The following is a 24,249-nucleotide window of genomic DNA, read 5'->3' on the forward strand; positions in this document are numbered from 1 at the left end:
GTTGTAACTTTTTGCAAGTGAATTCTATGTGCGAGGTCCATGAGAGGTTATTGTCTATCATAACACCCAAGTACTTGTAGGTTGGGACGTGATTGATTTCTGAATTGTGAATCTTCACTGGGGGCAGTTGAAGATTTAGTGGTTTTCCAAAGATGATTTCTTCAGTCTTCATCGTATTAATGATAAGTGAGTTTTTATCACACCATTTGACTAGCCAATCAACCTTGCCCTGGTACAGTGTATGGTCCTCGGATTGAGTGAAAAGGGTCACTAGGGTGGAGTCATCAGAGTATTTTAAAAGGTATTGATTTGGCACATTGGTAGTGCAGTCTGAAGTATACAAGGTAAACAGCACAGGGGAGCTTATACAGCCCTGGGGGACTCCAACATTGGTGGTATTAGGGGAGGAGAGTGTGTCATTTACTTTGACTAACTGGATCCTGTTTGTAAGAAAAGAAAAATACCAGTGAATAAGGTATGGGTTAATCTGAAACTTAATCATTTTAGATAAAAGTATATCTGGCTGGATGGTGTTAAACGCGGATAAGAAATCAAGAAAAAGAGCCCTAGCATAGGTTTTTGGTTTATCAAGATGTTTAGATAAGATGTGAACCAGTGTAATTACTGCGTCCTCTGTGCTACGGCCTTCTTTATATGCAAGCTGGTATAGGTCCTGATACCTCCCCAGCTGTCTATTTAGATGTTGAACTATGATCCTTTCTAGTGACTTCATAATTACCGATGTGAGGGCTATTGGCCGATAATCATTGTATTCCTTGGGGCAATGTTTTTTGGGGATTGGCCTGATGTGAGATGTTTTCCATGCCAGCGGTATGGAGTGTGTGTCGACCGATAGCTGAAAAATTGGTTGCCACACAGGGGCTAATTCCCTGGCAAAGGATTTTAAAATGAGTGCACTGCTGTGGTCAGGCCCTAATGCTTTCCTTGGGTTGTTGCGCTGGAAAGTACCCCTGACCTCCTCCACAGTTATGTAAATTCTGTCAATGTCAGAAGGTTTAATGGTCTTAACTATGTTTACACATTCCTTGAGGTGGGCAGAAGAATCAAAACGACAGAAGAAATCATTTAGCTCATTTGCGAACATATATTCATTACCACTCACAATGGTTTTATTTGAGGAGGACATCCCAGTCATTTGTTTCATATTGTCCCAGAGTCTTTTGGGGTTTCTTTCTTTGAATGTCTTCTCCAGCTGATTTCTATGTACCCGTTTAGCTTCCCTTAGTTTGTTTTTTAAATCCCTCTCCAATTGTTTACATTTGATGGTATCCTTGTTTTTAAAGGCCAACTTCCTTGAGTTTATTATGTCCTTAATGTCCTTAGACACAAACCTTTTATTGTTGGGATAGATTTTTATTCGTTTAGTGGGAATAATTAATTGTACACAGAAATGAATGTAGTCAGTGGTGGCTGTAGTGGTTTCATCCAGGGAATTCTGATTATGAAATAATTCCCAGTCAGTCAATTCAAAACATGCTTTCAGCGTCTCACATGCTTCAGGAGACCAGCATCTGAGTTCTCTTTCTACTGGTTTACAGCGTTTCAGTTTTGTTTTGTAAGTTGGAATTAAGTGAACCACGTTATGATCAGAGTTAGCAATGGGAGGTCTGATTTTAGAACCATAAGCATTTTTAACATTCACATAGCATTTGTCAAGTATTCTGTCCTTCCGAGTCCTGTTTTTAACCATCTGACAAAAGCCAGGTAGTACAGCGTCCAAGTGACAGTGGTTTAAGTCCCCCACCACTATAGCAGGTGCGTCCGGATGTTTTTGTAGTAATCCCAGAATCTGATCCGCAATAGTGGCTGCAGCCAGCGCGGCCTTGCCGCTAGGTGGAACGTACACCACAAACAACAGTACGCATCCAAATTCACGTGGCAAATAGAAAGGTCAGGCAGAGCATTTCAACCTTGGGATCACATAGCGCCTCTTTAACAGTGAACTGGCGACACCACAGATCATTGATATACACACAGATCCCACCGCCCTTACATTTCCCAGAGTTGGCATCTCTATTGAGCCGGGTCAGAGTAAATCCGTTTATCTCAAATAGGGAGTCGGGCGCATTGGGTTGAAGCCAGCTCTCTGTAAGGCACATTAGAGCTGCTTCATGGAAGTCGGAGCAGTACCTTGCGTGGGTTCGAAGATCGTCGATCTTGTTGTTCAGGGAACGAACGTTGCTGAGGATAATGGATGGGAGCGGAGGTCTGGTGTGTATTCCACCTCTCCTGCCTCATTTCCTGCACCCAGTAGGCCTTCTCAACTCAGGAGGGATATGATCCAGGATTATCGGGGGCAACGAGGTTGATGGTTTGTGGCGAAGTGTGAGCAAAGCATCCCGACTGTATCGTAGACTGGGTCGAAGTTCCGGGTAAGATTGTAGTACCATTTCTTTCATAGCCGCAGCAACACGGCACTTTTTGGAGCGTGCCGAGGGCTGCCCTCCCAGGGTGACAATCCCGACTAGTGTCAATATAATCCACGGGTAATTCATCTTCCAAGTTACATAAAGCCAAAAGAGATGAGTGGCATTTCAGACAAACAACAAAACGACACGATCACACTAACATATTAACAACTTAAACGAGTGTAACATGCCCAGGACACGGTTCGCAGCCGAGCAGCGCACCGAAAGCCACTGGAAATAAAAGTGGCTTGAAGGAGTTTAAAAACCCTCTGCCTGTTTTTTAAAAAGCAGCTAAGCAATGACCAACACATAATGGTACCTAAATAGAGGTCAGGCTAGAGGAATGTAAACAGGCATTAAAATACTGTCAGGAAGGTGGCTGCTAGTGCATGACAGCAGTAGATTTTGACCGTAAACTGGTTAGAAGCTAAAAGAGGAGGCTGAGTTTACGTAAAAGCTCATCCCAAGGGCCCAGATACTTCAGTGCATATTTGGGGACTTCAAGAGTCTGATATGAAAAAAAACGGATATACCTCACCTGAAAACCAGTTAGATCCCACTTATATCATATGGGCATTCACAGGTAGGGTACTACATGAAAAGTTAATACAGTTTTGCAGCTCTTTGGTTTAGGAGCAATAAAAAATAGAAACTATAGCAGCATAAAGATGAAAAAAAAAAAAAACTATAGCAGCTTTACACAATAGTGCTGAGACGAGAGGAAAAGGAAGAGAAAAATGCATGAGATGCCATTTCTCAGTCCTGGAATGTCCTGACTTTTTTTTCCGACGAGACTGATTATATCAATCAAGTTTGAAATGTTATACATTATCAATACAGAATGTATTCAGCAAAGCCAACGCTGACCTTTTTTAAGGAACTTTTATAAACATGCAATCGCCAATTTCTGTTTTTTTTTTTTTCTGCGTAAAGTTACATGCATGTCACATATTTAGAAGACCTTGTGCGTGGTACCGGTGCCTAAAACATCGGACCCTAAAGACCTCAGCAGCTACAGGTTGGTGGCTCTAACAACCCACCTGATGAAGACTGACACTGGGACATCTCCGCTCTAAGGTGGGCCCCTCCATGGAGCATAGGAGTGGAGGACGCCGTTATCTTCCTGCTACACCGAGCTCTCTCTCACCTGGAAAAGCCCAGCAGCACTGTGAGAATCACCTTTTTTGATTTCTCCAGTGCGTTCAACACCATCCAGCCTTTGATTCTGAGGGACAAACTGGAGAGTGAACATCCAGGGAATGGACACTGAGCAAGTGGACTCTTATAAGTACCTGGGTGTTCACCTCAACACCAAACTGGACTGGACTCACCACACTGAGCCACTCTACAGGAAGGGACAGAGCAGGCTCTACCTTCTCTGGAGACTGAGGTCTTTTGGAGTGAAAGAGGCACTCCTGAAGACCTTCTATGACTCTGTAGTGGCATCAGCCATCCTGTACGGAGTGGTCTGCTGGAACAGTAGCATCACAGAGAGGGGGAGGGAGAAGCTGGATAAGATCATCAGGAAGTCCAGCTCTGTCCTGGGCTGTTCTCTGGACTCGGTGAAGGAGGTGGGTGACAGGAGAGTTCAGGCTAAAGTGTCCTCCATGCTGGACAATCAGCCCCACCCCCTGCACAGTGACCTGACAGCACTGAGGAGCAGCTTCAGTGACAGACTGCTTCACCCTCCATGTGTGAAGGAAAAATACAGAAGGTCTTTTCTTCCTGCTGCTGTTAAGCTTCACAACGAACACTCTTAATATGTGCAATATTATTACACCACAAGATGTAAATACTTCAAAACACCTGTTTGACACTAGTCTGTGCAATATTTTACAATTTAATCTGTGCAATGGATGGATGGGGATAGAAACTCTTCTTCAGCCTCTCAGTCTTTGTCCTCGCTCTGTCGCTCTGTCCTCCGCTGATTGCCTGGTGCAATTTCCCATCCAGGTGGTGATGCTCTCGATGGTGCAGATGTAAAAGTTCCTGAGCACCTTGAGAGGGACCTTAAAGTCTCTGAGGCGTCTGAGGAGGTAGAGACGCTGTCTGGCCTTCTTCACCATGGTGTTCAGGTGATGAGTCCATGACAGGTCCTGTGAGATGGTCACTCCCTGGTATCTGAAGGTGTCCACTCTTTTGAGTCTTCCACTCTGTTGAGAGTGAGGGGGACGGCAGTATGGTGATCCACTCAAACCAGCTGTGGTCTGTAGGTCAGGAAGCTGTAGATCCACCTGCACGGGGAGGAGTCCAGACCCAGTTCATGCAGCTTAGAGGCCAGTCTGGAGGGGACTAAGGTATTAAATGCTGAGCTGTTGTCAACAAACAGCACTCTCACATAGTTTCCCTTACCCGTGTCCACATGGGAGAGGGTCTTGTGGAGGAGGAAGGTTATGGCGTCATCTGTGGATCTGTCCAGTCAGTATGCGAACTGTAGTGGATCCAGGGTGGTGGGCAGTGTGGAGGTGATGAATGTCTTGATCAGTCTGTCAAAACATTTCCTCACCACAGATGTGAGGGCTATAGGCCTGAAGTCATTGGAACTGCTCGGGTGTGGTTTCTTTGGGATAGGGACTATAGACCCCTTTTCAGCCGACGTCATATAATATATGCGTGCGCATTTTGGCAACGGAAGTGGTGTTGTTTTCCGGCAGCTCTGACTGACAAGCACGAGGTAGCAACTGGTTAGCAAGCATTTACAAACTGGTCCTAGCATCAACATGTCTGGTTGTTGCGTATACGGTTGTACGATCGCTATTCCACCGGCGGACTGAAGTTTTATAGGATTCCGACAGGATCACGACCATTTCAGAGCAACCCGCAGCGTCTGTGGCTGCAGGCGATTAAACGTGAGGACTGGAATGAGAATATAAACAAAAATGCTCGCATCTGCAGTGCCCACTTTATAACAGGTAAGGTCATCTATCTAGCCTACTCTTTGATTTTACGGGAAAGCCTTGTTTACATTAGTGATTGTCTGTATGATATAGAATAATAATCAAATGCAGCTAAAGTTTGATAAGCTGGCGTTGGATGCCTAGTAGCTTGCTAGGCTAAACAAATGTGCTTGTGTTTTATTTTAATAATAAATTTCACTTCTCTATATTAAAGCTGAAGAGGATATCCCAGTTCCAAAGAGATAGTATGATGATCTTAACCTGAGATACAGTCAACTTCAGGAGGACTATGTCAACCTGCGACAGGAGTTTGACACACTACGAGCAGAAAATGTAAAGCTGTTGTAAAATGAATGAATGAATGTGAATGAATAAATAAATGTAAAGCTGTTGTCACTGTGCTGTTCATGTTTCAAACCCTGGTTATGAGAAGGTTACTGGGCAAGGCATACTATTTTTTGATATGGTAAGGAGAGTATTTAGCCAGCTGAAAGGACAGTAACACAAAAACATAATTCATCTTTACATAACCACTACGTATATCATAGAGCTCTGAACTGTTATCTACAAGCCCAGAACACAGAAATAATATGCTGTTTAACCCGGCATACAGGTGCAATTCGCTGTGAGGACGTAGTTTTCTCGTTGGTTGATTATAACCCAAGCCTCATACATCGTTGTCTTGTGTCCTTGTCTTTGACTAGGGAGAATTTCTGATCTCAAAACACAAAACTCTGAGTCTATGTCATTGTATTTGACGTTCTGTACATGGCCACAGACAACGTATTCATACACGTACGGTGATTTATAGGCTCGTAATTTCTCTCTGGTGTATACGCTTGGTTTCTCAATTAAATAGGTATATATATATCTGGCCACTGTATATTCGGCCACTTGCTAACGTCATAAACCCACTCGCTAATAGAACACAGATCTGGAAGTCGGACACCATTTGTCAAATTCAACTTGTTAAGGTAACATTCACGATCTTTAGGGCGGGCATCAGCTACACCACAGATTCATGGAGGCACACTGTCAAGGCTTCGACCCTAACGAAAGAGAGTGAACGACATCACCGTAGTTAACGTGACAAACACACTATATCAGTGGTGGTCCGGGAAACTGCTGCTTCATTTGTTGCTGCAAAGCTAAAGTTCAGAGAGGATGAGATTTTCCTGACAACAATACAGCTCTCCTGGATCGTCCGGTTGTAAGAACTCCAGATTGGTTTTTCCAACAAACACAAATCAGCTGTGTATTATACTGTATGGAGATGAACTTCCACCTTTCTTTGTAAATTCTTAGGCAAGCATCATAATACTTAATCACTCTTAGCTATAACTATACATTACATTTTGTCTGCGCATGATTTCCAAAGATATGTGTTATGTCAGACAAATGCTTTACATTCCAGGAAATTACTCTATTTCCAGGGTGAGCTGTTTTCATATTGCAGTCTTTTAAACAAAAGCCACCAGAGAATCAAACGTACGAGTGAAACGACGACAGTTGAATTAAATCTGTGGAAATCATTGCTGAAAGACTGAATTAAAAACTTGAGCTCACCTGTGTCGTGCCTCTGAGAGTCTGAGAGAAAACTGAATTGACAGGTTTTCATGTGGCATACACGCCTTCTTTATCAGCTGATCTCATTCCTTTGTTTATTTTAACCACATGACTGGTTCATCTTGTCAGGAATACAAACGCACATAAAGACAAGTTTCTATCTTTCTATTGACATGACCCTAGATTAGGTTTAGGCTTAGGGTTAGGGTTACAAAGGTTTTTGCGCTCAAATTGTTTTGGGGCCCCGGACAAATGGCCCAACAAGGACAACATGGCCCTACAACGCTAGTATTTGTGCTCAAATTAAGAGTAATTTCATTCTAGTTTTATCTTATTTGTGTAGCTTTATTTCCTCAGTGGTTATAGACGTTTATTTTAAATTTCCACACACCAAAAAAACAAATAAACACACGACTACAAATGGAACAAAAGTGTAAAATGCGCAAATCAACTGCAGGTTGATTTTATACCAAAATTAAAATATGTTAAGTGTAGAACAACCAAATAGAACCAAAAAATGCAAATGTAAGTGGAATAGACAGACAGCCAGAAGTGTGGAAGTGACACATCACTCATCTTTTGTTTAAAGTCCATATTAGAGTTCAGCTCGACAAGGGCCTCCTCCTCTTGCAGGGTCAGTCCATCAAGGGGTGTCACTGGGAAAGAGAACAGATTTCTCACCCACTGATTTGCCAAGGTCTCCTCTCCAAAATAGTCTCCAAACTGCTCACGCAACCCCTTCAAATGTGCAATGACCACCTGTTGTACACAGTCCAGTTGCAGTTCCGTCTTCTCCACAACATCCTCCAAGGTTGGGAACATTTCCACCGAGCCCCGTTCAACACGAGCGCACCAGAGGTCCAGCTTTTTCCTCAATGCAGAGACTTGATCGTGTGCCAAAAAGACATGGCACTCTTTGCCTTGCACAGAAGTGTTCAGTGTGTTTATCCGGTCGAAGATATCAGACAGATATGCCAGCATTGCAACCCACTTTGCATCCCCCATATGCTTCACCAGTGGGGAGTCGATTTCGGTGAGGAAGAGGAGGACTTCCTCGCGCAGATCACACAAGCGGGTGAGGACCTTGCCCCGCGACAGCCACCGGACCTCGGAGTGCAGGAGCAGCTGATGGAAGTGAGCCCCCATCTCATTGCAGAGAATAGAGAAGAGACGGGCATTCATGGTGCATGATTTAATTAGGTTTACAATTTTTACTGCCTCATCCAGGACCGCGCGCAGCTCTTTGGGCATCCTCTTGGTTGCCAAGGCCTGGCAATGGATAATACAGTGTGACCAAACAGCGGTGGGTGCAACCGCTTGCACCTGTTTTACTAGACCGCTGGATGGTGTTGGTGTTGTCCGACATCGGGATGGCATCCAGCTTGGCAACAGCATCTTCGCCCTGCCTCTGTGTCCACTCTCACGTTCACCTTAGGTACTAAAAATCGATCCATTTTGCCCCGCTGTAGTTAGCTGTAGTTAACCAGATAATACACTTTTTTTTTCTTTTTTTTTTTTTTTTTCCCAGGACACGCCTCCCCTGAAGTCCTCTGGTGCCCCCCAGGGGGGGGCGCGCCTCACACTTTGAAAACCACTGCTCTAGTCTGACCTCTATCTAGGTACCATTATGAGCAGGGCATTGCTTAGCTGCTTTTTTTTTTTTTAAAAAAGGGGTAAGGGGTTTTTAAATGTCTTCAACCCCTTTGAATGTGTACTCTTTTGAAGATGACTCACATATTCGCTCTGCCTTCTCTTTTGTACCACCCTCCGATGTTTAACTAAATGCAACCCAACTGAACAAATTGGGTTGGAATTTACTTTTGTTAATTGCTTCTGCTCTCTGGTGGTATTGACAGGAAATTGACCATTGACTTCCTGTTTCACGGACTGAACAGTAAGAGATGCAGAAAAGAGTCACCATGTTTGGGAGAAGTCGAAGCTTTGAGTAAGAACGGGAGTGTTGTATAGGTTAGGAAACATATTAAATATAGTCAATTTGTGAAGTCAAGCAGTTGTCAGGAAAAACGCTGAGACAGATTCGCTGCAGAAGGTGCTGTGGTGTAAACTAATGGTTATGTATGTATTACATAACACCTAATAATGTCCGGGTCCATAACTGTTGAGACTGAGAACTAAGGCACTAAACACTGGGTTTTGGCTATCATAAATAATCAATAATAAAAAATAATTACTTATTATTAAAAAATGGGATCTAAATTACTAGATCACATTGAGGCACCACCCTTCTAAGACGGGAAAAGATACCCAAGTAATCAAATCAGTCTCCTAAAATATACTAAATTGTCAATTTGGATTTCTGATTAATAATTAACTTAATAACTATAACCACAATTACCATGCTATAGCTGAAGGAATTTGGATGCAAGATGGCTGCTGAGGTAGGGACACTCAGACCATGTGCTGGAATGTGATAAGAGTTTTATGAGGTGCCAGGCTAGAGGACATCAAATCACTATGCTATAACCTTATGATCACAACAACTCAATAAAAACAGTTCTATGCTTAGCTTAGCTTGACTAGGCCCATGTCATATTACCAGATTTGGTGGAAAAGTCAATTTCTGACGTGTTGGTCCTTTAGTTGGCAGTTCCTGGTGGAAGGGCTGAGCTGGAGTTCCAGTGCTGAGAGGAAGTCTTTGCTGTTTGTTCCTGGTGGCAGATGTTGGAGGGAAACTGGCCGCTCCTTGAAGTCCTTTGAAATAGCTTGTTAGCAGCTCGGTGCTAACTAACTGTGTGGCTCCAGTTGTTTGGGAGTTTAGCCTGCAAACCTTCTGTTTGTTGGCTAAAAGACTTGTGCAGATTTCAAGCAGGATCTCGCACTGCTGCTGTAAGGAGAACAGGCCTTGAGTAGCTGCTCTTTGTTAGCAGGCTACCTGGCACCCAGCCAGCAGCTGGGGGTCTCCACAGAAGAGGTGTGGAGAGGAGTGGAGGAGAAGAGTGAGAACACAGGCCAAACAGAGCATTTTGTGACCTGGTGACCTCAGAGGTCACATGCTACTGTCGGAGGATTGTGGGACTTGAGGTTTCCAGTGCTTTGCCTTGTTTCCAAGACAGAGACAGCCATGTGGTTAACTTGGTTATGCATGGTGAGTTTCCATAGCGCACCACCATGTTCATGTCCTAACAATAGCCAATAGGGTGAACCTGGGAACGGGGGCGGAAAGTGTGTTATGGGGATCCTAGCTATATGTTTTTCTGTGCTACCAGACCGTTCAGTAAGCAGTTTGAACACATCTCCAAGTGGTCGTCATTGCCTCCGAATGAGAACACAATATGGTGTCAGAAGTGGGATTAATTGGAGCGACGGTGCACATTTGTTTTTTGAAAAAAAGAGGGGGTTCCAGACCCCTGTGCCCCTTCAAAGGACAAGCGGTTACAGAAGATGAATGAATGAAGCAACATAAATACAAAGACAAAGAAAGGACACAGTTACGGCTTCTGGTGAGGAGCCATAGATGGCTGACATTGACCGAAAGGGCAGCAAGGTGCCATTCAAAATAGATACTGAAGCAGATATCAGCTATTTCAGAGCAGGTGTACAAACACACAGAGAAGGGAAGCTAGCGTTTGTTAATACACAGGATAAGATGTTACAATCCCTCGTGCTAAGATCCCAGGCAAAACACATTTAGAGGCCCTGTCTAGCTGACAGAGACGACCAGCATGCTAGCAGCCAGCTGTCCAGCTACCAACTAACAAGAGGACACCAGATACCTGGCCTAGTCAACAGCAGTATGCAGCATGTCATTGGGGTTTTCAAGTGGGCACCTCCCTTCACCAATGTTTTGTTAAGTTAGGCCCACGACACCTCAAGAAGGCTTAACAGTGACTTCCAGCATCCTGGAGTCACCCCCCTCCACACTGCCACTGCACAACCCCGTTTTTCTCACCATTCAGTGACTTTCAACAACCCAGAAATTAGCCTAGCCTTTTTATGCAGCAATCAGAGCAAACAATCCAACTTACTTGAAACGTTGATGCGGACTGAACCGCGACCCAAACGACCAAATCTATCATGGTTTGCAAATACTAAAGTTACCCAGCCAGCCTTACCTTCAGTGAGCTCCCCAGCTAGCATGTTTGCTCCTTACCCACAGCCACTAGCTTGCTTGCTTTGCTGCTAGGGACATGTTGCTTACCACAATCCTCTGGTTTTTGCCACCTACGCCCACCTCGTTCAGAAAAGCAGAAAACCAATTTTACCACAAATCCGAAGCAGCCCACCTCCACCCGCCACACGCGGGCCCTCCAGCCATTCTGCTCTGAGTCTGCTGCTAACTCTGCATATTTAGCTCTCTTGTGCTCGTTAGCCTCCTCAACTCTATCTTCCCACGGGACAGTAAGCTCAATAAAATCGACTACTTTCTCTGGCTCAGACCACAACAGCAGATCTGGCCGTAGCCGAGTGCTAGCTATATGAGTTGAAATAACTAGCTTCTCATTTAAGTCCGCCCTCATCTCCAAGGCTCCTCCTACTCTTAGCTGTCCTTTTAATCATTTTTCCTCAGTTGCAGCTGCTAAACATTTCAGTACCTGGTTGTGACGCCAGGTATATCGTCTTTGGGACAGACGAACCCTACAACCTGTCAGAATATGGCTAAGCGTACATACACAAGCACACAATGGGTGGTCCCCAAACCACTCCATGCTCCTGGTCGTGTTAAACTAACAGTGCTGGGGTCAGTCACAGAAAAGCTCACTTGTAAACATAGGAGCATTACAAAGGAAATCTTTGTAGTGAGAGACCGACAGGTGGCACTGTTGAGTGGTGGACCAAAAGACAGTAAGGACAAGGTATCCTAACTCTGTGATGGACTCAGGCTGGTCCAGAGGCCTTACTCCAACAAACTCAAGACTGACGCGAAGCCATTCTCACACGGCGTGTCCCATTGCTCCTCATGGACAAAGTGAAAAGAGAGCTGAAGAGGATGGAAAGTCTAGGGGGCATCAGCTGCACTGAAGAGCCAACAGACTGTTTTTGTGGCATGGTGGTGGTTCCGAAAAAGAACCATATTTACATAGACATGACACCCCTGAATGTGTGCCAGGAAAAATGTATACTCCCCTCTGTAGAATAGACCCTAGGCATGGTGACAGGTGCACAATAGATAAGCAGAACAAAGACTATGAGCCTGTTTGGAAATGCAGGTCAGGTTTTTTGTTGAGGATGAAATACGACGTGGAAGATCCTGAGTTTCCAGTAGATGGCGAGCGACTCACTTCGTATTAAAGGTACCTGGATCTTCGATTCTACATGAAAGCTGGATGGACTATCTGCCTTGTGGTAGGATTGTGCCAGTCACCTGGACTGGTATCAGCTGAACACATAATTACACGAGAGTGCTGACCCATTTGACTCTGATCTGTTAGACTCTGACCCATTAGACTTTGACTCATTGAACTCCAACAGATCCAACAGAGGTCTGAACTTCTAACACGTCTGCAGTGACTTGGACCTTCCTTTCTTGTCATCGGACTTTGACCATCAAACTAGTTGGACCGTGGACAATTAATCCAAAGGACACTTTCTATTCTTTTCTGTTTAAAGGACCCATATTTTGTTTTTTAATTGTGTATTTATTGTGCAACTTTGTTGTTAACTAAAGTTACAGTTAACTGAATAATTGTGATGTTGGTATTGTTTATTGCACTGTTAACATAGCTCCTTACGAGCCTCGAGCGAGATCTACTTACACAGAAGTGGTTTTCATGAAACACTGATGCTATTTCCATCACCTCTGCTTCTCTACAGTCACACAGGAAGAGACTGCTTCTCACTTTACGCTTCAGGCTGATGTTCAGTCAGTCAGCGGAAAGACAACATGGAGGTCAGCGTTTTCTGCATCGCACTGTGTGAGTACTGGCTCCTTTCCACATTAAAACTTAATGATAAAGACTTTATTTACAATTAAAAACCTCATGCACATGAAAGTCTTTCAATGTTATTTAGTGAACTTAAATTTAACACTTTTAACTTAAGTATTATTCTTCACCAGCTACGACATTTAATAGTAAATATGCTGAACATCGTGAGCAGCTGTAGAAGACGACAAAACTTTTATTGATTCATCTATTTTCTTTGCGTCTTCAGTGATTATGATGATCCTGCTGTGTGCACAGGACCAGGAAGTTGGTGAGTAGATGTTTTGTTGGGCAGTTGTAGAAAAGATGCAAAAATATCTTGAGATTGGTGTGTTTAATCATCACAGGAGTTCCTCTACTACTTTTCTACTTCTAAATGTTGTAGACGTCGTCCAGCAGTTCACAGGAGTAAATGTCTAAACTGAATTTCTCTGTTTTTCTTTGTCTCAGATGCAGCTTTTCTTCGTATCTCTCCAAACAGACTGCAGTTCTTTGAATATGAGTCCGTCACTTTTTACTGTGAGGGAGTCTTTTACTGTGATATTGAAGATAAGTCGGTTGCGAAGACGCCCTCGTGTTGCACCACTAGTGACAGAACATTAAGAGGACCTAGCTGCACCATTGAAAATCTTTATCGAGATGATTCTGGAAAGTATTGGTGTGAGGAAGGAGGAAAGAGAAGAAACATCATCAGCATCAATGTCACTTGTATGTTTGCAGTGAGGCAGTGATATTTTGTGATTATCTCAACGTGATTTCAAGATAAATTAAATATGATCGTGTTCTTCAGCTGGTTCTGTGATCCTGGAGAGTCCTGCTCGTCCTGTGATGGAGGGAGACGATGTGACTCTGAGCTGCAGAACCAAAATATCTTCCTCCAACATCGCAGCTGATTTCTATAAAGATGGAGTCCACAATTCCAGAAGCTCCACAGGAAATCTCAGCATCAAAACAGTCTCCATGCTTGATCAAGGATTCTACAAATGTCACATCTCTGGAGTTGGAGAATCACCACAGAGCTTGCTGTCTGTTGGAGGTGAGACACATCAATTTTAAGATGAATAAAGTGCATACATGTGTTGATGTTTATTTTTCATCCAACTATCCTGTCTTCAGCTACACCATATTTTCATGAAGAGAAGACTCATATCTCCTCTTGCAAGTGTAATGGTAAGAAGACTTAATCTGAACTACACTGTCTAATTGTCAAATCACTAAACTAATAACCAGGGAACCGACCTGTTGGATGCAAGGCCTTTTGAGAGATAAATGGATTTGCTTCTTTCACTTCTATTTAGTCACAACTACTTCCTGTCTCATAATGCTTTTTGTCTTTGTCGAAACTCCCACGGAACATCGTCCCTCCTCAGATCACGGCTGTCACATTTACCCCATCCTAAGGACCGTGTTCACCATCATCCTGGTGGCGCTGGTGCTGCTGCTGCTCGGATGTCTTCACTGTGGGATAGTCAGAGTTATAACACATGACTCATCTCCAACAGAAGACAGAGCTTTCTGTAATAATAAAGAAAAAGATGGCCTGGATGACAACCAACAGGAGAATAAAAGCTAGCTTAGTTGCTGAGATCATGGAGTTATTATTTCATCATACCAGGAAATGAGCTTCTTTCTGAGAAAATGAAAGTGGTTTTTAAACTGCACTGGCCATAACTCTGACACATGGTGTTTAAAATAACCACAACAGCTGAGCGCTTCTATTAATTGTTGCTGGTTTGTAGAAACGTGTGAACTGTCACAGTGTGTCACGACCACAGTGTCTTCTGTTCAGTGTCTTCTGTTCCGTGTCTTCCTCTGTTTGCAATTTTGTAAAATCTAAAGAAAAATAAACTTAGAAATGCATTAACATGCTGTTCTTTAATGTGGTGGTTTTTCATTTTCTTCCTAATGTCTTTTTTTAGAGTATTTTCTTAAAATAAAAGCTTTTAACCTGAATGATGCACAGCAGATGACAGAGTAAGGCAGAAATGAGGTAAAGACAGATGTAAAAAGAAGGGATGTAAGAGAAAATGAAAATCATGATATACATAATCACTTTAACCCTTTTATTTTAGATGAAGCTTTTATAGATGACTCTAGATTGAAGACGGAAGTCTGTGAAGTCTCCATTACTGCAGAGACACATATGAGCAAAGCGTTTCAGTTTTCACGCACTCTTGGCGAGAAATCTTTATCAAAAACCTAAAATAGTTATTGCCAAGAGCTTGTTGATGTGGAAATGATTTGCATAAAAGTTTGATGGATTTCCTAAATGGATGACAGGGTTATGTCAAAGGTCACTACTTTGATGATATCACTGAGGTCAAAGATCACATATGTGAAACTACTGTGAAACCATGAGGTGAAAAGGTGAAACTCTGCTGTGTGTGTCAGTATTTTGATTGAGGTGTGACTGACTTGATCCATATATGGGTGACCCTTGCCACACACACACGACCAGATACATGCAGACTTTGTCACATGCACAGACATGTTTCTATAAGGGGACATGATGCCAGCTGACCCCGCCTATGCTCTCAGCACGGTGAAAAAGCAAACGATAGCAAGAGATGTCTGTAAAGGTTCTCAGTCATCCAGGTCATGGTATATCCAATAAAGGTTAAAAAAGGCAACTGGTAGAGTCTCTACAAGTCCAGTTGCCTTTTTTAACCTTTGTTGGAGATAGCTAGAGATAGTTTCAGTCCATCATTAATTGAGCAGACCAGATTTGACTACTGTTTAATTTCCACGATCATTAGTGAGACACAGGTGCGACGGCCTCCAGGGCTGGCCTTAGGTTGTGGGTTGGGAGGTTGTTACTAGGCGCGTTCGACTTCATGCAGATCTGTCTGAGTCTGACTTGACGTGATGCATGCTTGGTAGAACAAGTTCATTTTAACCAATCATATTCGAGATCTATGAGCATGACAACCCAGCATGCATCACGTCAAGTCAGATCTGCACAGATCTGCATCAAGTCGAACGCGCCTATTCTCTGTGTTGTAGGAGCCTGGGAGGTGGAGCTACAGTCTCATCACAGATGCAGCACACCTGAGGAAGCTGCAGTGGGAGGCCATAAAGCAGGCCTTGGCTCAGTTATCTCTCTCTCTCTCACCTGGCTGACCAGCTGACTGCTCTCTTGTGTGTATTTGGTGTTGCACTCTCATACACTGCTCCATTCACTCACATGCTCCAACACAGCATGCACACTGATATGCAGACAGATATATCATTATCGACCTATTTTGCTTCATTAAATTCATATTATTAGTAGACTTTGTGTGGCTTCCCTTTTTTGTCACTGCTGTTGGAGGCAGGTTGTGACACATGTGAGCATCATGTATAGATACTTTACTTATCCCGAGGCAAATTTGGTGTCCAGTAGCATCATCACATAGAACTGTTTAGGCGCCAAACTGGACCTTTTTAACCAGACTCCTATTAGGACCGTCGGCCGCCACCATGGTTGAATCCATAAAACCGGCTTTGTCTTTGTATAGGTGAATTGACTTTTCAGTGAATCGTCTGAAAAGTGTAGCAGAGTTTTTATCATAGCTCCGTAGGGGTGTGTGCTGCTGGATTGTGAAATCAATCTGTCTCCCAAGGGTCACATCAACCTGCGAGAAAATGGTATTGACGGGACAGTTGATCACACCCACATGAGCGTCCTGAGAAGCAGAGTGATGGTGAGATCCAGATATTTCTCTCCATCACTGGGGATAAAAAACTTCAATGGGGCCGGCGTATAAGAGAGCCAATAAAGGGGAAATCTCTGTATACTGACTCTGCTCGATAGACATCTGTGTCACCAGAGCTGTGAATATGTCCAGCTCCGTCATGCTGCATTCATGCGATTTGTCATTTAAAAGACCCATGATCTTCAGGAGAATATAGCTTCAGACTTCCTTCTGTTAGCCCTTCGCCTCTGCACAGATTTACTACGCCTGGCTGACTCACGTTTTTTAGGACCTGCTACGTGACATCCGTTGCGTCTCTTTCTGGCTCATCCAGCAAGAAACATAAGTGCTGATACTTCTTGATTGACCCCTCTGGAGCTTTCAAGCACTGCACGACCCTGTTAACTAGATCTGATGAGATGTTTTTGGTGGCGTTTTTAAGATGAGTCTTGGCAATGGAAAAACCTTTCTTGGCCAATGGTGTCATAAACCAAAATAGTTTTGAAAGTATGAATCCCAGGTCTTTACCGTACATCAAGGGAGCCCCATGGAACCCAGGCAGCCCGCTTCCCAATTGATCTTCATAACAATTTACAGATTGATAAAGGTCAGGATAAGGTTCCGCTAGCACCATTTTCAGAGCTGTGTTTTAATCGGTTTAAAATGTAAAGTCACAATCACTTTTCCGTCCAGCTCATATAAAGACTCGGGTAGGTCTTTGTCCTCCCTCTTCTTTTCTCTTTGACTCCTCTCTCTATCTTCTCCACTGTGGAGACCCCCAGCTGCTCAGCTGCAGCTGGCTGCCTCATTAGCCTGCTAACCAGAGCAACTACTCCAGGCCTTTCCTCACAGCAGCTACTGTGAATCTGCACAAGTTCTATTAGCTACCAAACCGAAGGTTTGCAGGCCACACCCCCAAACAACAGGAGCGACACAGCTAGTTGGTACCGAGCTGCTAAAAAGCTACTTCAAAGGGTATATAAACTCAGGGTATCTTGCATGCTAAGCTAACCATTCTTCCTCTAACTTGGCACCTCCTAAAACACTCTTATCACACTCCACACATACACTTAGCCAGCACATGGTCTGAGTGTCCTTACTTGGTCAGCCACCTTGTTTTCTTTGTTCAAGGCCTCAAGGCCTCAGCAGCCATTTTCACACAATCGCACCCCCTCCCCCACACACACCTGTATAGAGTACACTGTAGTTTGATTGTATGTTTTTACTTTTCTTGTAATAAATATCTTTTAAACATACCTTTTGTCTGTTTAATGTTGCACAAGAGTGAATTTTGCCAACCTGTACACTGTCAAGAACTCTAAATTCCTTCAACCTTAACTAAATGTTAATGTGGTAATTTTGGTTCTAGTTATTAAGCGAATTATCAATCAGAGTACCAAATTTAGTAAATATTATGAAACTGATTTGCTGGATTGGATCTTTTCCCTTATCAGAAGGGTGGTGCCTTGAGGTGATCTCATCTTTTAGATCCAATTATTTAATAATAAATATTATTTTTGATAATTATTCATTTTTCATGGTAGCCTAACCCCAATATTTTATTTATTGTCAACAAATATTGTTTTAATTATCTTTTGTGTACATTTGAGCTGATTCACAGGATTCTCCATCAACTGTGCTGCACTTGGTGACTTGCCTGACAGACTCTGGACCCTGTGCCTCAATTTCATACATGGTCCTTTGCCTCTGTCTAGTGGTCTAATGGTGGTACTATAGAAAGTAAACCCATTATATCCATCTTGTATGGAATACCATTCAATTCAATTCAGTTTTATTTATTTAGCATCAATAACAATACAAATCGTCTCAAGATGCTTTACAACATCTGGCCTGAAAACCCCAGAGCAGAGACACACAACAGTTAATATGACATATAGTAAAAGCACAGAATTGCATGTCTACTGGTAGATAGGAAATTAGAGGACAAGAACTCTGTGCCAGAGAAAAGAAAGTGGAGGACGCATGAGAGAAGAGTGAAGAGAACATGTCTCAGTGCATTGTCTCTCAGCAGCCTAGGCCTATAGCAGCATAACTAAGGGCTGGTCCAGTCCAGCCCTAACTATAAGCTTGATCAAAAAGGAAAGTCTTAAGCCTGACCTTAAAAATAGAGAGAGTGTCTGCCTCCTGAACTCAAACTGGGAGCTGGTTCCACAGGAGAGGAGCCTGATAGCTGAAAGCTCTACCTCCCATTCTACTTTTTGAAATTCTGGGAACCACAAGTAGGCCTGAACTTTCAGACCGAAGTGATCTGTTGGGATGATATGGTACAATGAGGTCTTTAAGATATGATGGAGCTAGGCCTTTAAGGGCCTTGTATGTAAGGAGGAAGATTTTAAATTCTATTCTAGACTTTAAAGGGAGCCAGTGAAGAGAAGCTAAAACTGGAGTAATATGATCGCCTTGATAAATGCTGCCAATGCTCCTGCAACAATGAGCAACACCCCTTTGTGACTACTTTCTATTTTTTTATGGATTCTATAATGTGGAATGGCAGAATGTGATTTACAGAGTAAATAAGATGATCAAAGGTTGAATTGTGTGTATTTTGCCACCTGTAGTGGGAATCAGTAGTATTTTGTAGCCAGATTCCCTTTCAATAGGTAAAAACCCAATGTGACACACTTTGGGTTCTTTTGTTCTCCAAATGTCCAAATGGAGAGTGGGCCTGATTCTATTTGTTACTAGAACCTTTGTAGAATATGTGTGCTTTGTGGTATTTCTCTAAACTCTTGGTCCAGGTCTAGTCAAGAGGTTGCTGAATGAGTTCAGAATGATATCATTGCTAAAAATAATCATTGCATAATCTAATCTAGAAGACATTTTAAACTTTTTTTTTTTTTTTTACTTTACACTAGTAAGTAAATATTAGAATACTAATACACCACACACCAACATGGAGGACATTAAGGAAATGTCGCAGTAGCAGTGAACGCGGATTCGCTCTGCCTTTGCTCTTTGCACCACCCACTGATATTTAACTAAAACACTGATACTATTTCTACTACCCCACAGAAAGAGACCGCTTCTCACATTACACTTCAGTCTGATGTTCAGTCAGTCAGTCAGCAGCAAGACAACATGGAGGTCAGAGCTTTCTGCATCGCACTGTGTGAGTACCGGCTCCTTTCCACATTAACACTTAATGATAAAGACTTTATTTACAATTAAAAAGCTCATGCACATGAAAATGTTTTTTAGTGAGTGAACTTTAATTTTATTTTTTAAACTTTTTCAAATTTTAATTTAACACTTTTAACTTAAGTATCATTCTTCACCAGCTACGACATTTCATAGTAAATATGCTGAACATCGTGAGCAGCTATACGAGACGACAAAACTTTTATTGATTTGTCTGTTTTATTTGCATCTTCAGTGACTGTGACGATCCTGTTGTGTGCACAGGACCAGGAAGTTGGTGAGTAGATGTTTTGTTGGGCAGCTGTAGAAAAGAGGCAAAAATATCTTGAGATTGGTGTGTTTAATCATCACAGGAGTTCCTCTGTTACTTTTCTACTTTTAAATGTTGTAGACGTCGTCCAGCAGTTCACAGGAGTAAATGTCTAAACTGAATTTCTCTGTTTTTCTTTGTCTCAGATGCAGCTTTTCTTCGTATCTCTCCAAACAGACTGCAGTTCTTTGAATATGAGTCGGTCACTTTATACTGTGAAGGAGTCTTTTACTGTGATGCTGAACATAAATTGATTGGAGGGAAGCCCTTGTGTTGCACCGCTAATGACAGAACATCAAGAGGACCGAGCTGCACCATTAAAAGTGTCTATGCAGATGACACTGGAAAGTATTGGTGTGAGGAAGGAGGAGAGAGAGGAAACATCATCAATATCCATGTCACTTGTACGTTTGCAGTGAGGCAGTGACATTTTGTGATTATCTCAACGTGATTTCAAGATAAATTAAATATGATCATGTTCTTCAGCTGGTTCTGTGATCCTGGAGAGTCCTGCTCGTCCTGTGATGGAGGGAGAAGATGTGACTCTGAGCTGCAGAACCAAAATATCTTCCTCCAACATCGAAGCTGATTTCTATAAAGATGGAGTCCACAAGCGGAGAAACTCCACAGGAAATCTGAGACTCAAAACAGCCTCAATATCTGATCAAGGACTCTACAAATGTCACATCTCTGGAGTTGGAGAATCACCACAGAGCTGGCTGTCTGTTGGAGGTGAGATATATAGTTTTTTTCAAAATAAGATTCATAAAGTATTGATCACGTATGTGTTTACACTCTCAAACAATTCCCATCACCTTATGTTTCAGCTTTTCCTATTGTCGATACAGAAGATCATGAAGACTCTAAACCTGTTGGAGGTGAGATGCGTCACTTTTAAGATAGGTTGAATAAAGTGTTTGCTTCTTTCATTTCTATTTAGTCACAACCACTTTCTGTCTCATAATGTCTTTTCTCTCCTCAGGTCACGGCTGTCACATTTACCCCATCCTAAGGGCCGTGTTCACCATCATCATCGTGGTGCTGCTGCTGGTGCTGCTCGGATGTCTTCAGTATGTGATAGTCAGAGTTATAAAACATGACTCATCTCCAACAGAAGTGAGAGCTTTCTGTAATATTAAAAAACAAAATGGCCTGGATGACAACCAATAGGAGAATAAAAGCTAGCTTATTCGCTGAGATCATGGAGCTATTATTTCATCATACCAGGAAATGAGCGTCTTGGTGAGAAAATTGTCTAACGTGTCTGCACATGTGGTTTTTAAACCTTTCGCACTGGCATAACTCTGACACGCGGTGTTTAAAATAAGCACAGCATCTGAGCGCTTCTATTAATTGTTGCTGGTTTGTAGAAACGTGTGAACTGTCACAGTGTGTCACGACCACAGTGTCTTCTGTTCAGTGTCTTCTGTTCCGTGTCTTCCTCTGTTTGCAATTTTGTAAAATCTAAAGAAAAATAAACTTAGAAATGCATTAACATGCTGTTCTTTAATGTGGTGGTTTTTCATTTTCTTCCTAATGTCTTTTTTTAGAGTATTTTCTTAAAATAAAAGCTTTTAACCTGAATGATGCACAGCAGATGACAGAGCAAGGCAGAAATGAGGTAAAGACAGATGTAAAAAGAAGGGATGTAAGAGAAAATGAAAATCATGATATATATAATCACTTTAACCCTTTTATTTTTTATTTTTTTTTTTGAACTTTATTGCCCATATAAAACTTTACAGGCAATTTAAGCATTACAAATCAATGCGAACACACACAAAACTAAAAAAAAAAAAAAAAAAAAAAAAAAAAAGGTTCACCTTGTAATACATCACATTCAACACATATTGGTTACATATTCACACAGTATGTCTACAGTATTTAGTACAGTATTAGTGTAAGTTCATGCCTAGAATGACTGGGGTCCATCGTCTTATGAACAGTGATACTTTCAACTGTAATATAGCTGTCATATTTTCCATTATATGAACTTGTTTAACTTTTTCTATCCATTGATCTTTTGTAGGGGCACAGGGCTGCATCCAATTAACAGTGATCATTTTTTTGGCAGTCATTAGCAAAATATGTAACATGTAACATTGGTCCTTAGAAAGCAAGTCCTCAGGTACTTTCTCCAGCATAAAAATTAAAGGGTCCAGTGGGATATCAATCCCAAAAATGTTGTCTAATTCTTCTTTAATGTCTTTCCAGTATGTCTGTATCACCGAACAGTCCCAGAATATGTGGGTATGATCACCCACCATGCCACAGTTCCTCCAGCAAACATTGGGGGCATTGTTTTTAAACCTTGCCACCTTAAGGGGTGTTCTAAAGATTCTCAGTTTCATCTTCCAGTCAAATTCTTTCCACACCTGACTTCCAATCCCTTTATGACTCGCTATACATATATTTTCCCAGGTATCATCATCTATCATTGTATTGAGTTCTAATTCCCATTCACTCTTAATATGATAGGTGTTATCTGATGTGTCTTTCAGTAGACTTTTATAAATACGTGATACCTGATGCTTTGTTGATACCAACTGTTGGGAAACATGTATAAAGTACCTTTCAACCTCTGTTGGATCTCTCTTAAGACTATCCCAGTCTGTGTGCTTAGTGAGGTAGTGTCGTATTTGTAAATATCTATACAAGTCATTTGGGGGCAAGTCAAATTTCTCTTGGAGTTGCGAAAATGATCGTAGTGTGTTGTTTTCAAACAACTGGCTAACAATGACCAGGCCCTTTTCCGCCCATCTTCTATACGCTAAGTCTGTCAAGGATGGGAGAAAATCGAGGTTTCCAAGAATGGGCAATGCCCTTGACAGAGGCAAAGACCCTTTTAATTGCTTCTGTACACTGTTCCAGACCTTTAATGTGTGTTTGACCCAGATATTATTTATTTTTATCTTCCTCTGAGTCTGCTGACTAAGAAAGGGAAGAGTAGATAGTGATATCCCTGTCAACGAGTTCTGTTCAATAGATACCCATCCAGTTTCCTCATCCTTGGTCATCCATACCACTATAGCTCTAAGTTGGGCTGCCCAGTAATACATTTTGAGATTAGGTAAACCCAGGCCCCCCTTTTCTTTACTAGCCATCAATATTTTTAGGCGTATTCTTGGTCTCTTATTTTGCCAGATAAATGTTGATATACGTTTTTCAAGAAGCTTTAGTGCCGATTGTGGAACCTGAATTGGCAGAAACCCTTTTATTTTAGATGAAGCTTTTATAGATGACTCTAGATTGAAGACGGAAGTCTGTGAAGTCTCCATTACTGCAGAGACACATATGAGCAAAGCGTTTCAGTTTTCACGCACTCTTGGCGAGAAATCTTTATCAAAAACCTAAAATAGTTATTGCCAAGAGCTTGTTGATGTGGAAATGATTTGCATAAAAGTTTGATGGATTTCCTAAATGGATGACAGGGTCATGTCAAAGGTCACTACTTTGATGATATCACTGAGGTCAAAGATCACATATGTGAAACTACTGTGAAACCATGAGGTGAAAAGGTGAAACTCTGCTGTGTGTGTCAGTATTTTGATTGAGGTGTGATTGACTTGATCCATATATGGGTGCCCCCTTGCCACACACACACACGGCCAGATACATGCAGACTTTGTCACATGCACAGACATGTTTCTATACGGGGACATGATGCCAGCCGACCCCGCCTATGCTCTCACCACGGTGAAAAGCAAATGATAGCAAGAGATGTCTAGAAAAGGTTCTCAGTCATCCAGGTCATGGTATATCCAATAAAGGTTAAAAAAGGCAACTGGTAGAGTCTCTACAAGTCCAGTTGCCTTTTTTAACCTTTGTTGGAGATAGCTAGAGATAGTTTCAGTCCATCATTAATTGAGCAGACCAGATTTGACTACTGTTTAATTTCCACGATCATTAGTGAGACACAGGTGTGACGGCCTCCAGGGCTGGCCTTAGGTTGTGGGTTGGGAGGTTGTTATTCTCTGTGTTGTAGGAGCCTGGGAGGTGGAGCTACAGTCTCGTCACAGATGCAGCACACCTGAGGAAGCTGCAGTGGGAGGCCCTAAAGCAGGCCTTGGCTCAGTTATCTCTCTCTCTCTCACCTGGCTGACCACCTGACTGCTCTCTTGTGTGTATTTGGTGTTGCACTCTCATACACTGCTCCATTCACTCACATGCTCCAACACAGCATGCACACTGATATGCAGACAGATATATCATTTAGACCTATTTTGCTTCATTAAATTCATATTATTACTAGACTTTGTGTGGCTTCCCTTTTTTGTCACTGCTGTTGGAGGCAGGTTGTGACACATGTGAGCATCATGTATAGATACTTTA

General features: G+C 42.3%; 1 protein-coding gene across 1 annotated transcript; it reads left to right on the forward strand.

The window, feature by feature from the left end:
• Positions 1-13,011: 13,011 nt before the first annotated feature.
• On the forward strand, positions 13,012-23,951 carry LOC311492393 (high affinity immunoglobulin gamma Fc receptor I-like; the record flags this gene model as incomplete). Its single annotated transcript, XM_084550657.1, has 7 exons — positions 13,012-13,045; positions 13,225-13,482; positions 13,565-13,810; positions 20,404-20,649; positions 20,745-20,795; positions 20,900-20,987; positions 23,903-23,951. The coding sequence occupies 7 exons, from the start codon at positions 13,012-13,014 to the stop codon at positions 23,949-23,951; spliced, it is 972 nt and encodes a 323-aa protein (XP_084406783.1).
• Positions 23,952-24,249: the final 298 nt, after the last annotated feature.

This window comes from Chelon labrosus, assembly GCF_963514085.1.
Source record: "Chelon labrosus genome assembly, chromosome: 1".
Taxonomy (NCBI): Eukaryota; Metazoa; Chordata; class Actinopteri; order Mugiliformes; family Mugilidae; genus Chelon; species Chelon labrosus.